The 26,614-nt window shown below is 39.7% G+C and overlaps 1 protein-coding gene across 1 annotated transcript; it reads left to right on the top strand.

Annotated features, from left to right (window-relative positions):
• Positions 1-215: 215 nt before the first annotated feature.
• Positions 216-25,209, top strand: LOC309858588 (protein adenylyltransferase SelO-like; the record flags this gene model as incomplete). The annotated part of the gene is made up of 11 exons (XM_082751304.1): positions 216-285; positions 1,033-1,105; positions 3,647-3,730; positions 5,144-5,273; positions 11,582-11,626; positions 11,725-11,806; positions 11,905-11,997; positions 13,031-13,110; positions 14,743-14,786; positions 20,919-20,998; positions 24,855-25,209. Coding segments are annotated over 11 exons (904 nt in total), but the record flags the coding sequence as incomplete, so codon positions are not given.
• Positions 25,210-26,614: the final 1,405 nt, after the last annotated feature.

The following is a 26,614-nucleotide window of genomic DNA, read 5'->3' as shown; positions in this document are numbered from 1 at the left end:
ATACACATGGCGGAATCTAATACTGTCTTAGAAACTCATTTCCCGTTTTGACTGGTATTGAGGAAGTATTTCTCTATGGCTGTTTTTTTTAGAGTAAAATCTTATTTTAATTCTTAAAATTTGAAGCTTGAATCTAATGGCTTCCTGGATGTCAAGGGCGTATTTAGATAATTTGATATGGGGGAACGCTGATGCTTTCTCCTTCTTTTCTCCAGGATGTTACTAGACTTCGTCATACAGGAGCATTTCCCCTCAGTAAAGGCCACAGAACCTAACAGATATGTGGTAAGTTTGTAAAGAGAAAGGTCAATGATCGGTTTTCTCTCCTGGCCCGCCAACATCAACGTTACAACTTAGAACTTGCCTGGGTAGGTAGGAAAGGAAATGGAGTGCACTTTGAACATTTTGTTAGGTGAGGGGAAGGTGAACCACTTCATAAACAAGACACAGATAAGAAAGTTGTTTTGTTTGAAAGGTATCCAGAGAAAAAGAACAGGTGCTACTACCTCCTGACTCTGGACGTGATGTTTTGCGCATGTTTTGTAACTTGATCTTACGTAGTAAATACAGATATTTCTGTAGTAGTAGTAGTTCTAAAATAAACACAATACATAACAGGAAAATGTGATTTTCTATTCTTGTGGAAATGATTTGGTCTTCATAACCCTCCTTATTCTCTTAGCAGCCACAGTGAAGGAAATTCCATTATTTTTCTTTGTGATTCATTTCAAAGTTTAAGAACTTACTTTGCTTTGCTTATATTTAACTCCCTTGTGCTGAATTCTAATGCTTTTCCTGTTCTTATTGGACATGGAGAAGGCCTAGTAATAATACTATGTCTGGGCCTTTATATATTATTTCTCAGTGACTAATTCCACGTTCTTCCATTTTTTTCTTACATTTGTTAATTTCCATTCCTTTTTCATCTTTTGAGATCCTGAATTCTTTCCATGTTCTCCTCATGACTTAGCAGAAGATCCTAAAAGAGTATACATTGCTGAAAATCTGAAAAATTTCTGAATTTTATTTTAGGAGTTTTTCTCTATTGTGGTATCAAAGACGGCACAACTCATTGCCTTGTGGATGTCTGTTGGTTTTGCTCATGGTAAGTCATCTACTGATGTTTCTCATCTACTGATGAGAAAGTAGAGTTAATTTGTTGAAGCAAAACACTCCATTTTTGTGTACTTCAAAACATTCCTGCTGATGAGCTTAACATTTATGACGTATGAATTTGTTTTTAGCAACAGAGAAGCAATTTTCTTGTGTTTAAAATGGTTTTGAATGGAACGGTATGCACAAGATAGAATAAGCATCCTCAATTCAAGGAGGATGTTATTACCTGTAAGACTTTCTTTTTTGTTAAAAAAAGATATTATTTATTTAACTATCTTAAATAAATTATTTAAATATTTAATTAAAATAGTTTATTAATAAAACAATAATAAAATTATTTAAAATGAATATTTAAATCAATAAATATATTTATAAATATTATATTACTATATTTATAATTTATATTTATATTTACATATAATATAAATATATTTATATTGTATTTATAATTTATATCTATAATTTATAATATATTTATATATTTATAAATATTAAATTTATAAAAAATAAATATTTATTTATTTTTAAAGATTTTACGTATCTATCCGACAGAGATCACAAGTAGGCAGAGAGGCAGGCAGAGAGAGAGGAGGAAGCAGGCTCCCCACTAAGCAGAGAGCCCAATGCGGGGCTCGATCCCAGAACCCTGGGATCATGACCTAAGCCGAAGGCAGAGGCTTGACCCACTGAGCCACCCAGGCGCCCCTTATTTATTTATTTTAGAGAGAGAGCGCACAAACAGGCAGAAAGGGAGGGGCAGAGGAGGAGGGAGCGGGACAAGCAGACTCCATGATGAGTGCAGAGCCTGACCCTGGAAGCTGGTCTTGATTTCACAATCCCAAAGATTGAGACCTGACTCAAAAGCAAGAGTTGGACGCTTAACCAGCTGAACCACCCAGGTGCCCCAGCCTTAAACGTTTTCAACCACATGGATACATGATATATTTTGGTCGCTTTAAAACTGTTTTTTTTTAAAATCTCAATTATTAAAGCACTGCATGCTTATGGTAAAGAATGCTAAGTATAGGGCGCCTGGGTGGCTCAGTCGGTTAAGTGGCTGCCTTAGGCTCAGGTTATGATTGCAGGGTCCTGGAATCAAGTCCTTCTCTGGCTCCCTGCTCGGTGGGGAGCCTGCTTCTCCCTTTGCCCCTTCCCCTGGTCATGCTTTCTCTCTCTCTCTGACTCTCTCTCTCGAAGAAATTTTAAAAATCTTTAAAAAAAAGGAATTGAAAGTATTCAGAAGTGAGTGTAAATTCCATTCTCCAGGGTAATCATTATTAACCATTTTATATCAATATCTTTGGGCTCTTTTAGGATGATACTCATACACCTCCTGTAAAATACAGGGCTGGCTTGTGTGTTTGAAACCATTTAGCGTGTGTTGCATAGGAAGGAATATCTGCTTGAACTAAGAATAACTGAAAACAAATCATGTAGTTCTAATGTCTCTAGATGAATACCTAAAGGGAATCCCACAGTGAAAAAATTCTTGAAATCCACTTAGCTGATCACACACATACTCTGTGTATCTCTCTTGGAGTGGGTTGGGGTAGGGAGAACAGGGTAGGTGTTTCAGAGTTTTTGCTGTTAGGAACCATGGCACAGTGACTACCTTGCAACTATATCTTCATATTCCTGAAGGCAACTTTTGAGGACAGACCCCTAACATGGGATGGCTGGGTTAGAGAGTCTGTACATTTAACATTTAGATAAACAGGGCCATCTTGCTCTGAAAAACACTGAAACCCGATAGTGGACACAGTTGCCAAATATCCTGTATTAGGCTAGCGTATCCATTCCCCGGCTTCCTCCTACGCCACACTCTGGCCACCAGGCCTAGCCCCCTTGCTTGGGAGGGCACACTCCCTCCTCCTTCTGCTAGGGTCTGCAGCTGAGGACTGTAATGGGAGTGCATATCCATATTTTACCCTTTTCCCATCCTTTGGAAATAAATTCATCTTATTCCTTTACTAGTTTCACTTCCATTCTGAGTAACGTATATATTTTTAAACAAATGCAAGAAATTGAGGATAAGTAAGAAGTTGTATTTCTTGGGGGGCTTTTGTTCTGTAGTATTTGAAATCTTTATGGGGTGAGGTATAAAACAAAAGGGTAAATCTAGTTAAAAGATGTAGTTTTTTTTTTTTTTTAAAGATTTTATTTATTTATTTACTTGACAGATCAGAAGTAGGCAGAGAGGCAGGCAGAGAGAGAGAGAGAGAGTGGGGGAAGCAGGCTCCCTGCTGAGCAGAGAGCCCGATGCGGGGCTTGATCCCAGGACCTGGGATCATGACCTGAGCCGAAGGCAGAGGCTTTAACCCACTGAGCCACCCAGGCGCCCCAAAAGATGTAGTTTTAATATATATTAGGTATTTGATATCACCAGTTAAACTTTCAATTGATAACACAATTTTATTTCACTTCCAAAACAAATGCATTTCCATTTCCCTATTCTTGATAATTTCATACATTTAAAAATGCTTTATTATTTTATTATCGTGTTTTTGGAATCTTTTTGTTGTGGTTTCAGGTGTTTGTAATACTGATAACTTCAGTTTGTTATCCATTACAATCGACTACGGCCCATTTGGTTTTATGGAAGCCTATAACCCAGGTATGTGTGATTTATATGTAAATATGTATGTGTATATACACATATATCTTATTTCACCAAAAAATGATTACAGGTTTATTTTAGATAAGTTGTTATAGCTAATACAGAGTTGAGGTAGTAGAAAGAATTGGGTTCATTCATAAAATGGTCACTTTATGTAGTACTGAATGTTCCGGGTGCTATAGGAAACAAAAAATGAGCCCTTTGCGGTCTCTGCCCTTAAGGAATTACATATTAGAGAAGATGAGAGGGAGGCAGTAGGGAACCTGTGTGAGACAGATGCAGGTTTGACTTCTGGCGTCTGAGCCACGGTGGCCCGGTGCCCTTCCCTGGACAAGTTACTGAACTTCTCACGTTACCAACCTATAAAATGGAGGCCATAGTAACGCAGTCCTTGCAAGGAGCGAGCCAAGCAGGCTTTGTGGACGGTGTGATATTTGAGGTGGGGTTTGAAGGACATTTATGATCACCTGGGGGAAAAAAAAAAAAAAAATATATATATATATATGTATATACATACATATATATATATATATATATATATATATATATTTATTTTAAGATTTCACTTGAGTGCAAGAGAGAGCAAGCATGAGCAAGGGAAGGAACAGAGGGAGTAGGAAAGAGAGAAGCAGATTCCTCACTGACCAGGGAGCTGGATTCAGGACTCGATCCCAGGACCCTGGGATCTTGACCTGAGCTGAAGGCAGATGCGTAAGAGACTGAGCCACCCAGGTGCCCCTGATCACCCGAAAATTCTTACATAGTAGAAATATATTCCTCTATTAGGCAAATATTCATATTTTAGAAGAATTTCATATGTATGGGTAGTGTTTATGTTAATTTTTAGTTAAATGTTTAACCTCAGAAAGATTTAATAAATGTAAATATATCTAATGAATATAAATTTATTAAGCTTAAATATAAACTTAGAAAGGGAGAGACATTTATTACAATTATCTCCACTATAAAAGGCTAGTAATGGGTGCCTGGATGGCTCAGTTGTTAAGCATCCTCCAGGGTCCTGGGATCGAGCCCCGAGTCAGGCTCCCTGCTCAGCAGGAGGCCTGCTTCTCCCTCTCCCACTCTCCCTGCTTGTGTTCTTTCACTGTCTCTAAATAAATAAATAAATAAAATCTTTTTTTGTTTGTTTTTTAAAAAATTTTATTTTTATTTATTTTTTTGAGATTTTATTTATTTATTTGAGAGTGAGAGAGTGAGATCGTATGAGAAGGGAGAAGGTCAGAGGGAGAAGCAGACTCCCCATGGAGCTGGGAGCCTGATCCCAGACTCAGTCCTGGGACTCCAGGATCATGACCTGAGCTGAAGGCAGTCACTTAACCAACTGAGCCACCCAGGTGCCTCTAAATAAATAAAATTTTTATAAAGGCTAATATTTTTTATTTTAAACAGATTTTGTCCCAAACACATCTGATGATGAACGAAGATATAAAATAGGAAATCAGGCCAATGTTGGGATGTTTAATTTAAATAAGTTGTTGCAAGCTTTAAATCCATTACTGGATCCTAGGCAAAAGAAGCTGTGAGTAAATCCAAGATCCGCTAAGTAAACCTGTATGAAATTGCGTTTGTATAATGATCACTTTTTCAAGCTAACATTTTAAAAACCATCTTAATATTTAGTCTTTAATAATGAAGCCATTTCAAACTGTATTTTTGTCTAGTACAGTTTTGACTTTTTCCCAGTTATTAGGATGAAGCGTTTTCCTATTTATTGCTTTTTAGGTGTTGTGAAATTTTAGCGTATTTCTTCTTTGATCTAAGGGTTATTTATCACTGCTTTTCTTAATATCTAATAATTGGGCTCATTTTATTCATATATTTTTATATGTGTTTGGTAAAATATGCTATTTAAAGTGTGTTAAGGTTTCTTTATCGCCCCCAAATAATGAATTTTGTGCATCTGTAGTCAAAGGTTTTACTATATCAAATTGAGTGTATTGAGTGTATTATTCAAGGCCTTTAAGACTCTATTTTTTTATCTATTTGATAAATTTGATACATTAGAGATATGTATTAAAATCTCCCACTTTAATTGTATTTTTACTAAGTAATTTTTTCTCATGGCTTTAAATTTTAATATTTTGCTATTACATTATTGGTACACACTGGTTTTTACTTATATTTCCTTAAAAAAAAAGTGCCTTTTAGCCTAACACCACGACGCCCTTTATCTTGATTTAGCCTTTTAACTCCAAACTTCAATTTATCTGATATTAATATTGCAATTCGTGCTTTCTTTTTGTTGGATTTGCCTCGAGTCTCAGTTTGTTTTTCTACCTTTGTCATTTGTCTTACAGTATGTTTCTTGTAAAAGCAAACGACACATATAGCCAGGATTTAACTTAGTGGGATGGTTTCGGTCTTAAGAGAAGTGTGTAGGCTGTTTACGTTTATTGTAACAACTGATTTATTTTATTTTATCTTATTTTATCGTATACTCTTATAAGTATACTTATACTCTGCTTTATACTTTATACTTTATAAAGTATACTTTATACTCTTATACTCTGCTTTATCTCTATTTTATGTATCAGTTCCTTGCCACCCCACTGGCTTTCCTTATCTATTTATGATTTGAGAAGCTCATTCATCACTCCCCCACCTTGATTTGGAAACTGCTGTATTCTCCACCGCCGCTGGTACTTATCTTCCTTTTCCTGCCACTTTCTCTACTGTTAGGGAAAATGAGTTTCCAAGCACTTTTCCTTCACTAAGATTCTATTGACTTATATAAGTTTTCTCCTCCCTTTCAGTGAGACTCAGAATTCTTTTACTTTTTACCTCTAAGAACCCAACAGCCAGCTTTTGCTAATAAGGTAGCTTAGTATTTTGAATTTCAGATTGTTGTAGGTTTTTCTACAAAGCATAGGAAGTGTATCTCTGCCATCATAAGTCTTTGCCCTAGTGCTTCCCCTACCTGCACATGCCCACATATCTAATCATTTCACTGCTGGCCACCGCTTTTTATTCAGGGTTTCATCTCGAAGTCTCTGTTTCGATTACTCTATTATTTCCCTTAGTGGGGTATAGAGGTGATATATTTTCCGAATTCTTGCATAACCGTTACTATTTTTATTTTACTCAGGCAGATGACTGAGACCAGGGCACTAGATTATAGATTCACTCGTATGTAACAGAACCCCAAAATAATAGTAGTTTGAACAAGAGGGACATGGTTTCTCTCTCCCATGAAAAGCATGCAGGTTGGTTACTGAGGGCTGGTGGGGGCTCTGCTGAGTCTCAGAGTCATGGCGCTCATGGCTTTGACTTTTCCATCTCTCCATCCATTCACTGCTGAAGTCCTCAGGGTCCGGGATGGGGCACCATCTGGAACACCCAACTTCTGAGTGGCAGCGTGGAGAAGAGGCAAGTCCTTTCTATTGAAGGACACATGTCAGCGTTTGTTCACATCTCCTCCCCCCTTTCCCATCAGCCAGGACTTAATCATAGAGCCATCTGAGTGCAGGGACCTTCCGTTGTATCAGCTCAGCCGCCCTGGTCCAAGTTTCCCTTCCCTGTGTGGGTATGGGTTGCGTTGCAGGCTCTGGAAGGCGGGAGTGAGGCAGTGGCATGGCTGCGCCCAGAAGGCCGGCCTACAGCCAGGCCCCACTGCCGCTCGCGCGCACTGCTGTCCGTCCGTCTGTCCGTCTGCTGGTCCACGGTGTTGGTGTGGGGAGAGAGCCAGGGCCAGCACTGGGCCAGGGCGGGCACCGCTCTGTGGTGAGGGGCACCGGCTGATCGCAGCTGGCCTGCACTGCGGAGCCTGGACCCTTGAGGGACACACTTGGGTTTCGGTTCGGGCAGATGCTGGCTGGTCTTCACTGTCTCCGGTCTCACATCCAATTTTCTGTCCTCTCCTCGCTGCCAGCGTTGGCCCCCAAACCAAACACAGAAACAACAGGACGATACATCCTTCTTCACCGGCTCCCACAGTCACGGAAGGTCAAATCCTTCCGAAAAACCCCTTATTCTGGCACCCATAGTGCTTCTGCTTCTCCGCCTGCAGCTACGTACCCAGCGAGGGAAATCTCTGCTTTTGCTTAACTGTTGACTTTCTTCCGGTCACTTCTTTTTGTGCTTCTGGCACTCCATTCTTGGTATGAAACCCTCTTCATTTGTCCCCAAGTCTCTTATTTTTTCTTTTCCCTTATGCTTTCCATTTCTGTGCATTTTTGTGTAGGTTTTGTGATATTTCTTCTCCCCGGTTTCCTAGGCCACTTAATTTGAGTCTCAGGAGTAACCGTCTTCCGCCTCAATCTACCCACTGAATTCTGTAGCCTGAAATACTGTCTTGGAGTTCCAGAAGGTCTACTGAGGCACAGTTTATTCTCCTGAAAGGTCTTACTATTGTTTTCATAGTGGTGTCTGTTTCCACTAGCCGTTCCATTGAGCCAGCCGTTCTGGGGGTCTCCTGTTTCTGCTCTCTCTGGCTATGAGAGGAGAACGCTTGGGCACTGCGTCATTTTCCTTTGCTCTCTGTTGGGGCTCCGCTCCGGTTAAGCCATGGTACCCCTTTCACGGGCTGGCAGAGGACCTGCAGGCAAGTTTTTAGCTTTCCACTCGGCCTCTTGTAGGCTGTCTCTCTGCCCCCAGCTCTCCTCAGCAGCCAAGGCTAGCATTCTCCTACCTTCAGGGTAGAGATGTTTTAGCAGCTCTCCTGCAGCCTCGTGGAAGCCAGGGAGCCCACTCATTTTTTCCAGTAACATTTAAACAGGTAGGGCCCTTGATGTCTTTGCTCTGCTCAGCCATGCTGTACCTCAAGAGTGAGGGCCTGCAGCCTTGCTCAGCCCCTCCAGGCCTGCTGCCTCCTCCAGGCCCTACCAGCTCTGAGGCCCAGGAGAGGAGCTAAATTAGAGCAGGGAAGGGCAGGCACCAAAAATTCATTTGAACCATCATCTTCCTTTGACATCTCTGGTTTAGGGTTTGGCCTTGAAGATTTTTTTTTTTTAAATCTTTTATTTATTTATTTGACAGACAGAGATCACAAGTAGACGGAGAGGCAGGCAGAGAGAGAGAGGAGGTAGCAGGCTCCCTACTGAGCAGAGAGCCCCATGCGGGACTTGATCCCAGGACCCTGAGATCATGACCTGAGCCGAAGGCAGAGGCTTAACCCACTGAGCCACCCAGGCACCCTTGGCCTTGAAGATTTTTAAAGGAAATCCCTTATCCCCCTTTGGGTGGTTCCCGTTGGGAGAGGGGCAGGGCTTCATGGGAGTACACAGTCCTTCTCTGGCTCCACTTAATTCCTCTCTGGGGGATGAAGGGTTAATGACTAGTTTGGTGAATTTGGGAGAGGAACTTAAACCTGTGTGGCTCATCCTATTAATACCTCTCTTTTCGGAGATCTGCCCAACCAGAGAAAGCATACATTTTCTGCTTTTTTATATGAAAATTTTACAGGAGTGTGCCCAAATTGTGGGGGGGGGGGGCATAGATGTAACTGTTATTCTAGTAGTTGAGAGAATAAATCTTCCTAATTTAGGTATAGTACATTAACATGCCGATTGATCCATAGACGTAAGCCATATTTTCCAGACTAGCTTTTATCAATAATAAAGCTGAACTTTTAATCTCAGAGTCTTGACTATTTTGTCATCTCTCCTTCTGAATGCAGGCTGAAGAAAAAAGGGTACATGGTTGCCTTTTTAAACAATAGAATAAATAATAAATAGACAACATTGTAGTGTTTATAATTAGTTACTCAAAATGAAATATCTAGCATATGGGGGCGCCTGGGTGGCTGAGCAGGTTAAGCCTCTGACTTCAGCTCAGGTCCTGATTTCAGGGTCTTGGGATTGAGTCCCACATCGGGCTCTCTGCTCAGCACCCCTTCCCTGCCTGCTGCTCTGCCTACTTGTGTTCTCTCTTTGTCAAATAAATAAATAAATAATTTAAAAAAGGAGAAATATATGGCATATGTATATGAATAAGCATGAATAATAATCTAAGTATGTTAATAATTATATAGAATGTTAAGATATTTCTTGATGTAACCACTGGGCATTGAACTCCTTGAGGGCAGGGTCACATTTTAATCACTTCTGTGTCTCAGGGCACCTGGTGGCTCAGTCAGTTAAGTGTCTGCCTTCGGCTCAGGTCATGATCCTGAGGTCCTGGGGATAGAGCCCTGCATTTGGTTCCCTGCCCAGCAGGGATCCTGCTTCTCCCCCTGCCTGCCACTCCCAGTGCTTGTGCTCTCTCTCTCTCTCTGTCAAATAAATAAATAAAATCTAAAAAAAAAAAAAAAAAAAAAAGGAAATAATTTCTGTGTCCCTAATGTATTTGCTAGAAGATAAAGCATATTTTTCATTCTCTCCCCCACCTGTCCCCCAAATCTAAAATTGGATTTCCAGGATAAGATCCTAAGCAGAAGGCAAAACATAGAGTAATTTCATTAACCCCAGGCAACAAAAAAGATTACTACGACAAAGATAAAATTTTTAAATACCACCTATGGTTTCCTTAATTAATATAACTAAAGATATATTGGTAATACATCATAGTTCAAAATCGAAGCAATATAAAACAATATTCATTAAGCAGTCACCCTTGTCTCCATGAATTTTCTCTCCCTCTTGCCTTGTAGAGTTCACTTATTTTCTTAACAAATACTTAGGTGCTCAGTATGTGCCCGACACTGTTCTAAGTGCTAAGGGGACAGCAGGGAATCAAACAGCAGGATAGCAGTGCTTGCTTCTGGGGGGAGAGAGAGTCACACAGAATAAATAAGTTCCATAGCTTATGAGAAGGAGATGAATACAATGGAGAAACACTAGCAGGAGATAGGGAATAAAGGGAGCCACGTTTGCAGTTTTAAAAGAATGGTCAGGACCTCGCTCGGGCAGAGGGCTGAAGGAGTCACAGGAGCAAACTACACAGATACCTGGGGGAAGTGTGCTCTGGGCAAGGGAACAGCCTGTGCCAAGTCCCCGAGCAGGTGTGGGGGGGGTGTTTAAGGAACAGCCAGATGGTTCCTGTGGCTGCCTCAGAATGAGCGAGGGGAAAATTTACGTGGGATGAGGTCAGTAAGGTAAAGACGGCAGCTTCAGAATGAGTTGAGCTTTTGTATGATTTAAAATACATATAGCGGGGCACCTGGATGGCTCAGTGGGTTAAAGCCTCTGCCTTTGGTTCAGGTCATGATCCCAGGGTCCTGGGATCAAACCCCCCCGCATTGGGCTCTGCTCAGCAGGGAGCCTGCTTCCCCTCCTTATTTCTCTGCCTGCCTCTCTGCCTACTTGTGATGTCTGTCTGTCAAATAAATAAATAAATCTTTAAAAAAAAACATTTAAGAATATTAAGAAATAGAAAATTTGTTGGGCGCCTGGGTGGCTCAGATGGTTAAGGTCTGCCTTGGGCTCAGGTCATGATCTCAGGGTCCTGGGATCCATCCCCACATCAAGCTCCCCCCCCCAGCTGACTCAGTGGGGAGTCTGCTTCTCCCTCACCCTCTGCCTCTCCCCCTGCTTGTGTTTTCTCTCTCTCAACGAATTTAAATAACATCTTCAAAAGAAAAAAAAAACCAAGAAAATCTGTTTAAAGATGAGTTTAAGGTTAAGAAGCTTTAATCTCTCAGAATGCTCATTGAATTGTACAATGAACATTCATGCATTTCACTATATGCAAATTTTACCTCAATAAAAATAAGATTGTAAGATAAAAAAAGCTTTAATCTTCATATTTTTATGAAATATATGAATTGAAATTGATAAATGTAATTGCTGTATTTTTTATTTAATATGTGGGACGTTCACGTTCTTATAAAACATAATTCAAGAGCGTTAATTTTGATCAAGTTTAACTCTCCTTCCTTTTTTCTCCCCGTAGAGCCGCTCAGATTCTTGAGGGGTATCCTGTTCTTTATTACACAAGGTTTGTTCTTTTGAGTAGAGATATTAAAGCATCCTGGTTGGTTTGAGAACAATTCTTAAAATAGGGAGACTTGAATTGAACTGACATTTCTCTTTCAGATTTAGAGACTTGTTCAAAGCCAAACTGGGGCTACTTGGAGACAGGAAGGGTGATGAGGATTTAATTGCATTTCTCTTACATGTAAGTTTGTCATTTTATCTTTTTTCCCCCGACATTTGAATTACGAATCAGCATCTTCTTGAAGACTTGAGATTGAGAAATTTAATTATTTTCATTAGCTCATGGAAAAGACAGAAGCTGATTTTACTATGACATTTCGGCAGCTCAGCGAGATTACTCAAAGCCAGTTAGAGGAGCTCAACGTTCCCCAGGTAGTCATTTGTGACATTTTGTTTTCTCTTAATTAAGTTTTCTTTAACAGATTGTATTGGGGTAGAATTTACATGCCATAAAATCCCACTGGCCTTAAGTATATAATGCAGTGATTTTTTATAATTTACAGATTTGGGCATTTATCACCGTGATTTGATTCTAGAACTGTCCACCCATCACCCTATAAAGAAGATCCTTTGTGCCCATTTGCCATTAATCTCTGTTTCCACTCCTAGTACCCAAAGCAGGTACTTTGCACCTGCTAATTGACTTTGTGTCTCCAGGTTTTCACTTTCTAGACAGTTCCTATAAAAGGAATCATACAAAATGTGGTCTTTTGCACTTGGCTTCTTCATTAGCTGAGTTTTGTGGTTCCTCCATCTCGTGACTGTATCAGCAGTTTTTTCTCCTTGTCGCTCAGTGATACTCCACTGTGTGGCTATTCCATCTTTTGCTGATCCATTTACCAGTTGATGGACAGTTGGGTCATTTCCACTTCTTGGCTATTGTGAATAAATACTGCTCTGAGCATCATGTACAAGTTTTTGTGTGACCATGTGTTTTCATTTCTCTTGGATAGACCCTAGGAGTGGAATCGTGTCTTATTAATTTTTATAAACGTCCCACCTGACATTTCCCAGCACAGCACTGACATTATATAAATATTTGCTGAATGAATTCATGGGTGACAAAATAAAATGCAGTTGCGAATTAAGTTTTTTAAAGTAAATTATATGTTATTTAAAGGAAGGCTTTTGGATAACATAAGTACTCACGTGTAATCTCTGTAAAGACTTGGTTTATCTTAAATCAAGCCATTACGTGAATTTCCTTGAATTAGAATTTTAGAGTGGAAGGTTATATAAAGAAAAGAAAAACATATTCTATTTTAGGACTACTTCTATTTAAACTAGCATGCCTTAAAAAATCTGAATATTACAAGTTATTATTAAGGAACATAAAGGAACATGAAGTTAAAATAAACCACTAATATTCATATAATGAGCTGCCTATTACCACGTTTTCATTTAGCAATTCTGGGCACTGAAGATGATCTCAGAGCACCAGCTTTTTCCCACCTGGGTATCCCAGTACCTTTTGAGACTGAAGAGGTAAGGTAATCTAACCCCTTCTGAAAAAGCATGTGACATATTTAGCAGAGGCAACCCACCAAGTTTTCCTTCAACTTTCTAACATTTCCTCTTTTTTTTTTTTTAATTTCAATTTTTTTATTTAACATATAATGTATTATTTGCCCCAAGGCCCAACATTTTCCTTTTACTCCTGGGTACTTTGCACCTGCTGAGGTGTCCGTGGCAACACCCCACCCATGAAGACAGCACTGGTCTGTTCACCTCAACTCTGATAACACTGCATCCGGAGAACCCATCCCCTGAAGCCCTGAGGACAGCTCCCCAGGCTTCTAGCCAGTACCTATTCGTTGTCACATCGCATACCTTTGTGAGAAGTTACTTTGTGGGTTAAGCTTAACTCAATGGGTTAAGCTTCTGCCTTCAGCTCAGGCCATGATCCCAGGGTCCTGGGATCAAGCCCTGCATTGGGCTCTCTGCTCAGCAGGGAGCCTGCTTCCCTCTCTCTCTCTGCCTGCCTCTCTGCCTACTCGTGATCTCTCTCTCTGTCAAATAAATAAATAATCTTTAAAAAAAAAAAAAAGGAAGTTACTTTGCTTCATAAATTACAGTGAAGTAGAAGCAACAAACTTGGGAGTAAAGACATTGTAGGTCGTGGCCTCTGAAGGGAGAGATGGAGAGAAATAGCCCTTCCCAGTTTAATTGCCCCTGACGGCTATTTGTACAGATGAACATGATTAATCAAGAAAAGGAAAAAATGGAATTATTTTCAGAAAACTATTTAAAATAAAGGTATCAGACAATTTAGATTTTTTTTGACAAAACTTTTTAATTTGTAAAAATAAAAGGTTGGGGATTAGCTAAATAAACAAGGTAGTATTTTATATATTTTTTAATCAAACTCAGTATTTTCTGTCTTCCTTTCAGACACTGATTCAATGAGATTTTTTATTTGACAGACAGAGATCACAAGTAGGAGAGATGCAGGCAGAGAGAGAGAGAAGGAAGCAGGCTTCCCGCCGAGGCAGAGAGCCCGATGCGGGACTCGATCCCAGGACCCTGGGATCATGACCTGATCTGAGAGTAGAGGCTTTAACCCACTGAGCCACCCAGGCGTCCCTCAATGAGATTTTTTAAAAAAAGATTTGGGACGCCTGGGTGGCTCAGTTGGTTGGACGACTGCCTTCGGCTCAGGTCATGATCCCGGAGTCCCGGGATCGAGTCCCGCATCTGGCTCCCAGCTCCATGGGGAGTCTGCTTCTCCCTCTGACCTTCTCCTCGCTCATGCTCTCTCTCACTGTCTCTCTCTCTCAAATAAATAAATAAAATCTTTAAAAAAAATAAAAATAAAAAAAGATTTTATTATTTGACAGAGAGAGAGTGAAAGAGGGAACACAAGCAGGAGAATAGGAGAGGGAGAAGCAGGTTCCCCACTGAGCAAGGAGCCCAGTGTGGGTTTCCATCCCCAGACTCTGGGATCACCTCCTGAGCTGAAGGCAGTTGCTTAACCAACTGAGCCACCCAGGCACCCCCAATGTGATTTTTAAATGTTTTTTCCCCCAATATTTGTCTTGTGAAATAATTCCCATCCTTTTAAAAAGAGGATATGAGGAGACAATGGTTAATTTTGTCCTTTGTTTTATTCTTTATTAGTAACATGAATGACTCAGATTCTGAAAGAAGAAAAAGAATGACAAGTGAGTAAACCTTTTGATTTTTTTCAACTTTAATGATTATCACATAAAAGCATGTAGAGTAACAGCTGAGGGTTGTTTTTTGGTTTGGGTTTGGGTTTTTTTTTTTTTAATATGTTGCTTTTTATTTGAGAGAGCGAGCACAAGAAGGGGAGGGTCAGAGGGAGAAGCAGACTCCCCACTGAGCAGAGAGCTGGATGCGGGACTCGATCGAGGACTCGAGGATCATGACCTGAGCCAAAGGCAGTCACCTAACCAACTGAGCCACCCAAGCACCCTTTTGGCCTGTTTTTAACTAGAATAATTCTAGTTGAGTATATTTCAGTTGAGTTGAAGTGTCAGCTGCGAGCTTTTCTAAATGACCTTTAACGGAGTGTAACAGTTCCACTTTCAATAAGTTTGCATGTTGATGTTAAAAATAATATTTTTTTTAAATTTTTTTTAAAAGATTTTATTTACTTATTTGACAGAGAGAGATCACAAATAGATGGAGAGGCAGGCAGAGAGAGAGATAGAGGGAAGCAGGCTCCCTGCTGAGCAGAGAGCCAGATGTGGGACTCGATCCCAGGACCCTGAGATCATGACCTGAGCCGAAGGCAGCAGCTTAACCCACTGAGCCACCCAGGCGCCCGATGTTAAAAATAATATTGTCCTAAGAGATGGTAGAGAGACAAGGTAGTTTGGGTTATGATGGGAAGAATGTGAGTTTGGGGATCAGGCAGATGAATCTCCTCTTGCCACCTTTTAGCTGTATGATCTGAAAGATACCTAACTCTTGAGTTTCAGGGCCCTTAGCTATTGTAAAATGGGGATATTTTGCAGCATTGTTATAATGATGAAGGATGATGTATGTAAAGTTTGCTGGTACAGTGCATGGGCCATAATATGCATCCAGTAAGTGATGGCCCTAAAGAGGAATCATCTCTATATATTGATTTCAGTTTATCATGTGACTTCACACTAGGATTGGAGAGGAACAAAAAGGAAGTTAGTTCTTTCCGCAGTGCGGATTCTAACGAGATCAAAGAAGTTCAGACAGAAGGTCCAAGGTCCTTGAGTCCTGTTGCCTTCCTTAGGACTCGTCTAGAGAGCTGGTGCGTGTCGTCAGGGTGGCTGAACCGTGGGAATGAAATAAGGATGACGCTCACTTTCCACGTTACGTTACGGAATGAGATTCCTTCTTGAGCTCAGGGAATTATCATAGAAATAAAACCAAGTTTAGCTTTTCCAGGGAAGTGAGTGATCTATTTGGGGCTCAGCATGGATGTCATTGCCAGCCACCTCGTTGCCAGCCACAGGTGCAGTCACACAGAATTCTTAAGCCAGTTCAGAAGGTGGACACTCAGCAGTTAAGAGAAAGAAGAAATCGAAAGACAGACATGTGGTGGCCATCTTGAGTATCTGGATTGATTGCTTATGGCACGATGGATGAGGTGGTTAATGAGGAATGTAATGAACTCAAGGCTGCAGCTGTCAGTTACTCTAGAGAAGTAGGAATGCTGAAACAGTGTGTTCTCCAGGAAGGGAGAAAGGTAAATTTCTACAAAGAGCAATGGTCTGAGAAAAGTTCATAATGACAGCTCCGTTATTTTTTTAAAGGTACTTATTACTATATATTTTGATACATATTTATAGATAGATAGATATGAAAATGCAAATATGTAAGAAATTGCACAAATTCATGTAGCAGTGTGTCCAGGGATATGGAATTGAACTGAACAGGCATGAAGAAATAAAATATCTAAGAAGAGTGTCCAGTGTAGGAAGTCTTGTTCGTGATTTCCCTTACAGAGTCTTCATTTCTCACCTCTTGGCCTGAGTTTCTTTTTTTAGAGGGGCAGCATGGCCTGGCTCCTGGGGTTGGACCAGCTGTACCTGAGCTCTGGTTCAGCTCTCTATTTCCTAGATGTTATCAAGTGGGTCACTTGATTCCTTCATCCCTCTTTTTCTCTTTCTGGTGTGTATATACTTTTTTAGTGGCTTTATTGAGGTATAATTTATATAACAAAATTCATTCATTTCTAGTATACAGTGATTTTTTTTTTAAACTAAATTAAAACTGTGCAATTGTGACAGTACTGTGTGTGTGTGTGTGTGTGTGTGTGTGTGTGTTTAAAGATTTTATTTATTTATTTGACGAAGAGAGACAGAAAGAGAGGGAACACAAGCAGGGGGAGTGGGAGAGGGAGAAGCAGGCTGCCCACTGAGCATGGAGCCGGATGTGGGGCTCGATCCCAGGATCCTGGGATCATGACCTGAGCCCGAGTCAGGTGCTTAATGACTGAACCACAGAGGTGCCAGGACAGTCCAGTTTTAAAACATTTTTATCCATTTGACCTCACTTTTGTTTCCTCATCTGTAAAACGCATTTACATCATGGATTGTTGCACAAAATCAGGGAGATTGTAGTTGGCACATAGTAAGTACTCAGTACGTATCAGCTATTACGTTAGTATAGAGTACATTCAATATCTTTGTTTAATAGACTGGAATGACTATGTTTTTTAGAAACCCAAAGACTAAAAATATATTGCTGTTGCATGTTGTTTCAAAACATTTTAAAAAATCAATAGTAGGTTAGGGGAAGATTTTTTTAAAGTATACACGCCCAACATGGGGCTTGAACTCACGAGCCTACAGTTAAGAGTTGCATGCTCTACAAACTGAGCCAACCAGGGATTCCAGGGGAAGATTTGCTTTAGATTTTTTTTTGTAAATGCTCCAAGTTACAAGCAAAGGGAACATCAAAGAGGAGTGTTTTAGTCTTAGATTTAAAAAAAAAAAAACTCTATAAACTTTATTATTTTTAAGCCTCCAAATAACTCTATGATCATAAACCACCAAAGGGCATTGATCACTTCTCTTCTGTGTCACATAGTGCCCACCCAGCACAAGATCACAGTAAAATTTTGTTTCATAAATGCTTTTTATTCCTGTCATTACTGTGCCCTGAGAATAGCCATTGTGGCTCCCGCATTATATGACTGGGCTTATATTGCTGGGGGGAGGTTTTAAAAAGCTCTAAAACAGCCGCATCTGCAAAAAAACCCAACTTGGTTGTGAGTCTGAAAATGCATCTGCATAATTCTGCTTTCTTTGTGCCTAGCTGTGAATGTGTGGCACATGCTCAGGAGAACTTTGCTTATCCTGAGGACAGGTGTTTTAGCACTCCAGGCCAACTATGTTGAAATCCTGGGTGTGCGCCTCATTGGAAAATACAACCCCAGGCCTAGTTCGCAGACTTCCCCATCTGTCATCTGGCAAAGGGCATGCTCACGGAGAATGAATTGGCCCAGACTGGGATTGGCTATGCACAAACTTATCTTTGGGAAAAGAACACACAGAGACTGCTTGTATGATTGCAAGTCCTGAGACATTTCCTTTGTGTGCTAAGGACTCTCGATAGAAATTAAGCAAGATCATTTGGGAATCAAGGTGAAAGTGCTCTCTGTTAAGGGGGTAGTATAAATTTAAACTGTGACCTCAAGTAGATATTTCAGACCTGACCTTTTGTAGATAATAGAATAAAAGAAAAATTTCCTTCTTAATTCTTCTTCCTGGACATTAAAAAAAAAGAGGGAAACAGAAGGAACAATGGAAGATGCTGTATTTATAATAATTTTTCTCTTCAAGTATTTTAATAACTATTTAATAGTGAGAGTAAGATTTATTTTTATTGAGTTAGATAAAGGATAAATAGAACTACCATTTTCCAGTTGCATCGCCAGCCTATGAGAGATTAGTTCTGTTTAATAATTTGAAGAGTTTAGTGTTTTATGATCATCGAGTCTGTTGACTTTCTGATACGTTAATTTTTCCAATTGGATGGTAGCAATGACATGCTTTATTTATATTATGATGTAGTCAGTAAATCATAGTTTTAAATCTCTTCCAGCACTAAATTTGCTTCTTCAGAAAAATATACTCAGCCCCTATTACATGCTCCCCGTTTTGTACAGTCACATTGTTCAAAGCTAAAACTACAAAGAGAATTTGAGACACCCCAGTGGATCAGGGAGTACCGCATTACATGGAACTCTGGCAGGGCTTATGTGTGGACATAATCCTCATAACCCACTGCTTAAAATTAAAAGTTGAGAAAGTTCCCAAGTAGGTAAAAATGTACAGAATCCGGGGCGCCTGGGTGGGTCAGTGGGTTAAAGCCTCTGCCTTCGGCTCAGGTCATGATCTCAGGGTCCTGGGATCAAGCCCCGTGTCGGGATCTCTGCTCAGCGGGGAGCCTGCTTCCTCCTCTCTATCTCTGCCTGCCTCTCTGCCTACTTGTGATATCTGTCAAATAAATAAATAAAATATTAAAAGAAACATTAAAAAAATAAAAAATAAAAAAATGTACAGAATCCAATAACTCCTCAAAGAATCTTAAAAGATCTACAATTTTCTGATTTCCAAGTAGTTTGTATATTTATTTACATATATATACAAATGCATATTTATATATTTATAACTTGGTCCAAAGCACTTCTGTTTTGTAGCTGATATCTCCAGTATGTTTTAACAATATTTCATTGCTAGGTTTCTATGAAATGCCTGTCTATGAAATACCCTATGAAATTCCTAGGTTTCTATGAAAGTTTTGGTCAAACTTTTCATTAGAAGACTCCACTCTCCCTCTGCCTATGCTAAGCATTTCCACAATTCCCTTTGCATGATGGTTTCCTTTTTGTTTGTATGTATTTTCTGTGTATATGTGTTTTATTTTAAACAAGTACTGTATGAATTCTTTAAAATTTGAAAAATGCAAATTGATAGACCAAAAAAAAAATCCCATTTTCCCATAGTTATTATTTACTTTTTGATACATTTACTTCTAGTCTCTCTTTTTCTGTGAGTGTTCATTAGGAAAAAAATGTAGTAGTAATCATACAATGGTATAATTTAGGTCTTTCTTTCTTTTGCTAAAAGTAAACAAGGCATTTTCTCTTGCTTTTATAATATAACATTTTTAACGGCTGCACAATATTTCTTAGAAAGTGTATGCAGTGTTTTACTTAACTATTCCCCTACTAAGTATTTAAATTGTTTCTAGTTTTCATTAATATAAATAATAACTTTAATTTTAATTTTTTAAAAAGATTTTTTATTTATTCAACAGACAGAGATCACAAGTAGGCAGAGAGGCAGGGAGAGAGAGAGAGAGAGAGGAAAAAGCAGGCTTCCTGCTAAGCAGAGAGCCCAATGTGGGGCTCGATCCCAGGACTCTGGGATCATGACCTGAGCTGAAGGCAGAAGCTTTAACCCACGGAGCCACCCAGGTGCCCCTAAATAGTAACTTTTTATGTTTAAATCTGTTTTCATAGACTATGCTCCTACAGAATCACTGGGTCACAGGGCACTTCTTATGATATCATTAAATTATACGTCATATCTTAGAAGATCGTTAAAATCAAGTTGAAAGAATTTGTGTATTTCCTCCATTCAAGTAGCTCAGCAAACTTGAGAATCACAAAATGATGATTCCTGGAGTCCACTCAATTTCTTTTGTGCTAGTGGGGAGAAGTATCCCTCCTCTCCACTCAGTGGATAAAATATTTTCAAAAAGGCTCATCTCAACTAAAGATATAGTTTCTGGAATTTTTCTAAATGTGCCATTATTATAATTCCTTTAAAATGACAAAATGCATGTTTACTCTCAAAAATACAAATTTATAAAGTGTTTTTCCTGCATGTAACCTTTCATGTTTGCTTTTGGCAGCATTAATATTAAGCAGTCCTACTAAGTCAGATCTGAATTCTGAGCTTAAAGATGTTAAAAGCAGCTCCTTCTCTTCCCCAACCTCCACCTAGGCGAAAAGGCCTAATTCAGATGCCTTGACTACTTTCTCCGTGCTTTAGGAAGTGCTTAGGGAACTGAACATGGTGAAGAAACCAAAGTAATGATGAAACACTGAAGAGAAAAACCAAACACAGTATTGCTCGTAATGTTCCAAAAAGTGTTTTCTAAACCATAGCAGCGTACATTGTTATAAACAATAAAAATGGACTGATGCCAATCATTTCTTCTCATTTGTACCTTCCAGCACCGTTCTTAAAGCTTATCTAATTTGGGTCATAATTTCATATGGCCTGTGTGGACTTAGTAATTTATTGTTCCAAAACATGCTTTTCCCCCTGAAGCTGTTAATCCTAGATATGTACTGAAGAACTGGATAGCAGAGTCTGCAGTGAGAAAAGCAGAAAGGAATGATTTTTCAGAGGTAAGATGTTTGAGTCTTCTGGCTTTATTTTTATTAATTTAAATGTATTGTATTTTAAGCACACTTCTGTTGTTTGTAGCATGTAGACATGCTAAACCAGACCATTGCCAGTACCAACTTCCCAGAATTCTCGCTGCCTGGTCTCCCTTTTTTTGTTTTTCAGTGAATCTTCTTTTCTCATATTTTCTAATTTATTTTTTAATGGATTTAAAATTTTAGAGATTCAGTTTATCCTATATCTGTATTATTCAAATTTCTGAGGGTCTGATTCTGCTGTTTATTGGTTATGTTTTGGACTTGTGGATTTCAATCTCTGAGATCCAGTGAAGCCTGATTTTGTCAAAGATTTTATTCATTTATTTGAGAGGGAGGGCATGAGTGGGATATGGGGCAAAGGGAGACGCGAACTCCTTACCACGCAGGGAGCCTGATGTGGGGCTTGATCCTGAGACCTTGGGATCATGACCTGAGCAGAAGGCAGATGCTTAACCGACTGAGCCACCCAGATGCCCCAGTGAAGCCTGATTTAAGGGTGCATCTCTCCAGAGGGAATTAGCTTTTTGCTTATAGTCCATGGCACTAGCCACGTGGGTCCACTAATGCAGACATCAGTGAAGATGGGATGAACGAAATCTACATGAATCTGCCTGGATGAATCCCACATATAATGTTTGGCAAGACAAGACAGTGGCAAAGGCATGTGACAAGCACCCCTTAAATACAGTGCAAAACATGCAAAACTGTACACCACATGGGGATGCATGCATATATAATAAAAGTAACAACATGAATAAAGATGATAAACATCATCTTCAGACAGTGGTTACTTCGAGGTGAGGAAGCGATCTGAGTTAGGGAAGGAGACTCACTCTGGGCTCTAATGCTATTGGAAGTATTTGATTTCTGAAGCTGGCTGGAGGGTACATGGAGGTTCATGTATTGTCCTGCAGACCTTCCTGTATGATTCAAATACTTCATAATCAATTATTGAAAATGTAGTGCACATAATACATGTTTTAGAAGAGGACTGGCCTTGGAACTCATGCTGTCACTGTCCTGCCCTGGAGTAGATGTTATCAAAGCTCATGGCTCTCTTTCTGACCCTGGTCCCACCTCAGAATCATTCCCGCCACAGCATGTATGTGGTCACAACCAAGTGATCAGAGTTGGCATGAAAGAGAAACTATATTTGCTTTTTTTTTTTTTTAAAGATTTATCTATTTTAGAGAGAGTGCGGGAGAGCATGCGTGAGTGGGGGAAGGGGCAGAGGGAGAGAGAGAGAATCTTAAGCAGACTCCCCACAGAGCACGGAGCCAGATGTAGGGCTCGATCTCATGACCCTGAGAGGTGGACATTTAACCGACTGAGCCACCCGGGCGCCCCTGGTTTTCGCTATTTCTCATTTGGGACTTGCATTAACTTTTTATTTTGGTAGTTTCATTAGCCTGACAAATCCAGGTTTTCACTTTAGAAAACAGAACATTTTAAAATGTAATCTTTCTATGGTATTAAAGAGAAAGGGAAGGGGGAGGGCTCCGTGTTTATCGTTAAGTCAGCCTAAGCTGAGAGGAGGAAACATTATTTCATTAGCTGTCCCTTGGCTTCTTTTTCCTTCCTTCCCTATCTTTTGTTCCTTGTTGTCTTCCCTTCCCCCAGATTATATCTGAGTAAGGGTGCACTGCCCACCGTGGGTGCAGAGAGGTCTTCATTGGTTCAAGTGAACATTCAGATTCACAAGACTAACACAGGCTGCTCTCGGCCCCACCCAACTCAGACGGAGGACAGACAGGCTGACCAGCAGGGAAGCATCAGGCTCCCCATTCGCAGGAGGCCTGGGGGTGATCCAGGCCAGCAGCCCTGCGCAGCAGCGAGGCTCAGGTGTGCAGAGACGAGGCCCACCCTGGGAAGATGCAGGGGCAGCCCTGGCTTAAAACCTTCCTGTTCCATAGACACCCGTATCTCTTGTCACAGCTCCATAGGCATCGTTTCCAGTGTCCCCACAAGAGATCTGCCTTGTACCAAGTCACCACACTAAACAAAGCCTGAAGCATTCTGGCAGGTGTTTACAGACCTCCCATCCAGAAGCTGCTTGTTGGTCCTAAGCAATGCTATATGGTGATATATGCAGTTGTCATAGTGTCTTATCGAGTGACTAGGGGAACAGACCTAGGAAGTTAATTAGTGGTTTAATTCTCATGCAGGGAAGGAAAAAGATTTTTTTAAACTTTTGTACAGGGAACCCTTTATACATATAACTTGTATTTACCTGCTTGTATCAAACATTTCTTGAGAATCTATGTGAGGTGCTATGAAGAAGTATAGAAAAATGCATTCAGGGAGATTTTTAGTTAGCAAGTGAAATTAGACAGGTATAAAAGTAACTTCAATAAAAGGAGATGTATAGAAATCACCTGGGGAAATTAAGAGGGGCTCTAAGAGCACCATATTGATTATGATGAGTCTTCCTATTTAAAATATTAGTAATACAGTAATACCCTCTATTTGATCTCTTAGTACTTTCTTATTATAGATAATCGTGAACCTTTTTCTATCAGAACCAAGCATTCCTTTGTCAATACCCAAGGAAATGACAAAACCACCAAAAAGCATATTTTAGTTGAGGTATAGTTGACATGTAACATTATATTACTTTCATGTGTATGACATGATGATTCAATATTTGTATATATTGTGAAACTATGACTACAGTAAATCTAGTTAACATCACTATAGACACTTACAAAATTTTTTTCTTGTAATGAGTTTTTTTCCCCCCAGTGTTCCAAAATTCATTGTTGATACACCACACCCAGTGCTCCATGCAATATGTGCCCTCCTTAATACCCACCACCAGGCTCAACCAACCCCTTACCTACCCCCCAGAACCCTCAGTCTGTTTCTCAGAGTCCACAGTCTCTCATGGTTTGTCTCCCCCTCCGATTTCCCCCCACTCACTTCTCTCCATCTCCCCATCTCCCAGTGTCCTCCGTGTTATTCCTTATGCTCTACAAGTAAGTGAAACCATATGATAATTGACTCTCTCTGCTTGACTTACTTTGATGAGTTAAGATCTACTTTCTAACAACTTTCAAATATGCTACACAGTATTATTAACTCTAGTCACCATGCTATACATTACATTTCCATGACTTATTTATTTTATAACTGGATAAAAACACACATTTTGATCCTAGAATTAGTTGAAAGTGGTGTGTTCTTTGATGCCTCAGTCTATTACCAAATTACAAATGAGGAAGCAGCATGAGTTGGAATCCATGCCCTTGATTTGGAAAGGCTGCAAACCACTGACATTCTTTTATTTTTGTAACTATTTTAGAAAATTATAATTCTCTTTTTGCTGTAAAAGAACTTCAAAGTTATTGGGACATATATATGTAGTGTTTGTGACAGGGTATGTTTTTGCTCTCCTGTTTTAGCACAAAACTAGTACTTCAAGGAACTTTCTGAGGGATGATAGGAATTCTAAGTAACAGCTATAATCTTAATAAAATCTTAATAAATCTTAATAAAACACAAAATGATTAAACATTTTTTTTAAATTTTATTTATTTATTTGACAGAGAGAAATCACAAGTAGATGGAGAGGCAGGCAGAGAGAGAGACAGAGAGGGAAGCAGGCTCCTTGCTGAGCAGAGAGCCCGATGCGGGACTCCATCCCAGGACCCTGAGATCATGACCTGAGCCGAAGGCAGCGGCTCAACCCACTGAGCCACCTAGGCGCCCCAATGATTAAACATTTTTAAAGAAATATAAACTTAGCCTTGTCATTCTGGGAATTTAGAAAACTGGTAAAGGGTTCCAAAATCTGTATCTGTGTGCTTCTATTGTTTGCCAGGTCCGTCTTCTCCAGCATGTTCTTCAGCATCCTTTCCAGAAGCATTCTGCCGCTGAGAAAGCAGGCTACGCCTCACCCACTCCTTCTTGGGCTAAAGACCTCAGAGTTAGCTGCTCATCTTAGTTTAGGGTAAATAAATTAAGGAATACTCTGTCATTGAATTCAACATGGAATGATCTATTTGATAAATTCTTAATGACTATCACATTTTGATGATAACGCCGCATTTCATAAAAAGGATTATGATTGCAAATATTTTTTAATCATATAAACTGGACCTATTCTTTGGAACAACTTTGTGATCATTTTTGTTCTAATGAAGAACTTCAGTGGAATAATAAAATGTGTTTGGCAACTGCGTGTGTTACTCTCAATAACTGAAAAATCTTATGGCAATCATTTTTTTTAATATTTTATTTACTTATTAGACAGAGATCACAAGTAGATCAGAGAGGCAGGCAGAGAGAGAGAGGAGGAAGCAGGCTCCCCACAGAAAGAGAGCCCGATGCGGGGCTTGATCCCAGGACCCTGGGATCATGACCTGAGCCGAAGGCAGAGGCTTTAACCCACTGAGCCACCCAGGTGCCCCTCTTGTGGCAATCTTTTAATGAACTTAATAAGTATTCATTTAAGACATGCTAGGTACCCAGTGCTGTGGGGCACATCAGATCAGTATGTAGTTTAACTGTACTCCTAGAGCCTTTTTGTCTATTATGGTAGTTTTCAAACATTAACCAAAGTAAAGAGAATAGTATAATGAACCTGATTTGCCAGCCAGCTCCTTAATTATCAATGCGTGATCAGTGTTACTTCATCTTTGTCCCTACATACTTCCCCTCATTTTTAGTTAATGTTTTAATTGAGGTATAATTTCTATATCCCCACATAAGTTCCTGGATGTGTTTCACTTAATTTACAAATATTTTTGTGTGCATCTCCAAACGTTAATGACTGAAAACACACACAATACCATTATCATATCTTAAGACAACTGAACAACTCCCTAATTCATCAAATCCAAGTACTAGTTTTTGGATTTTTCCTTTTGTTTTATAAGTCATTATCACCACTATTATCATTTTATGGTTGCTTATTTGAACTGGGATCCAAGTAAGGACTATACGTTCAAATTAGATTGTAAAAGCTCTTTGAGTTTCTTTTGATACTTTTGGGTACAACCACTTGCATCTTCTTTTTCCTTCGTTTTGGTTGAAGAAAGCCGGTCACCTACCCCAGAGTGTGTCCAGAGTGTGCATTTTGCTAGTTGCATGTCTGTGTTATTGTTTAACATGTTGTTCTGTTGCCTGTATTTCTATAAACCCTCAACTTATCAGAGGAAATACTTGCCATCATAAGGCAATTGTGGGCACTTCCACCAACAAGTACAGATTGGCTGTCTCCTTCTGTGATATCAGCAGCCACTAACAGTCATCTCCTGGACCCACTGATTCAATAAGGTTGTCAAATGATAATCTAATCCTATCAATCGTTAGCTGGAATCCTTCTATAAAGGAAAAGTTTCTATCATTAATTATTTGGTTATCCTGAGACACGGAAAGCCAAAGAACTGGCTCCCAAGCATGCTCCAAAGACAGTCAGTAGGCTTGTTGATTGGTTTTAGTATCATGAACTCTTGAATTTAAGCACATTTTGTTTTGGACTGCTGCAGTTATTATCCTAACTGATGTACGAATTGTCCCACGTATGGCCAGTGAGGTTTTATTCACGATGGCTCCTCGTGTACATGTTCCTAGAAGGTT

Source organism: Mustela nivalis, assembly GCF_964662115.1.
Source record: "Mustela nivalis genome assembly, contig: HAP1_SCAFFOLD_2855, whole genome shotgun sequence".
In the NCBI taxonomy this organism is placed as follows: Eukaryota; Metazoa; Chordata; class Mammalia; order Carnivora; family Mustelidae; genus Mustela; species Mustela nivalis.
The sequence above is the reverse complement of the archived record's forward strand: the minus strand, read 5'-3'. Positions and strand labels throughout refer to the sequence as shown.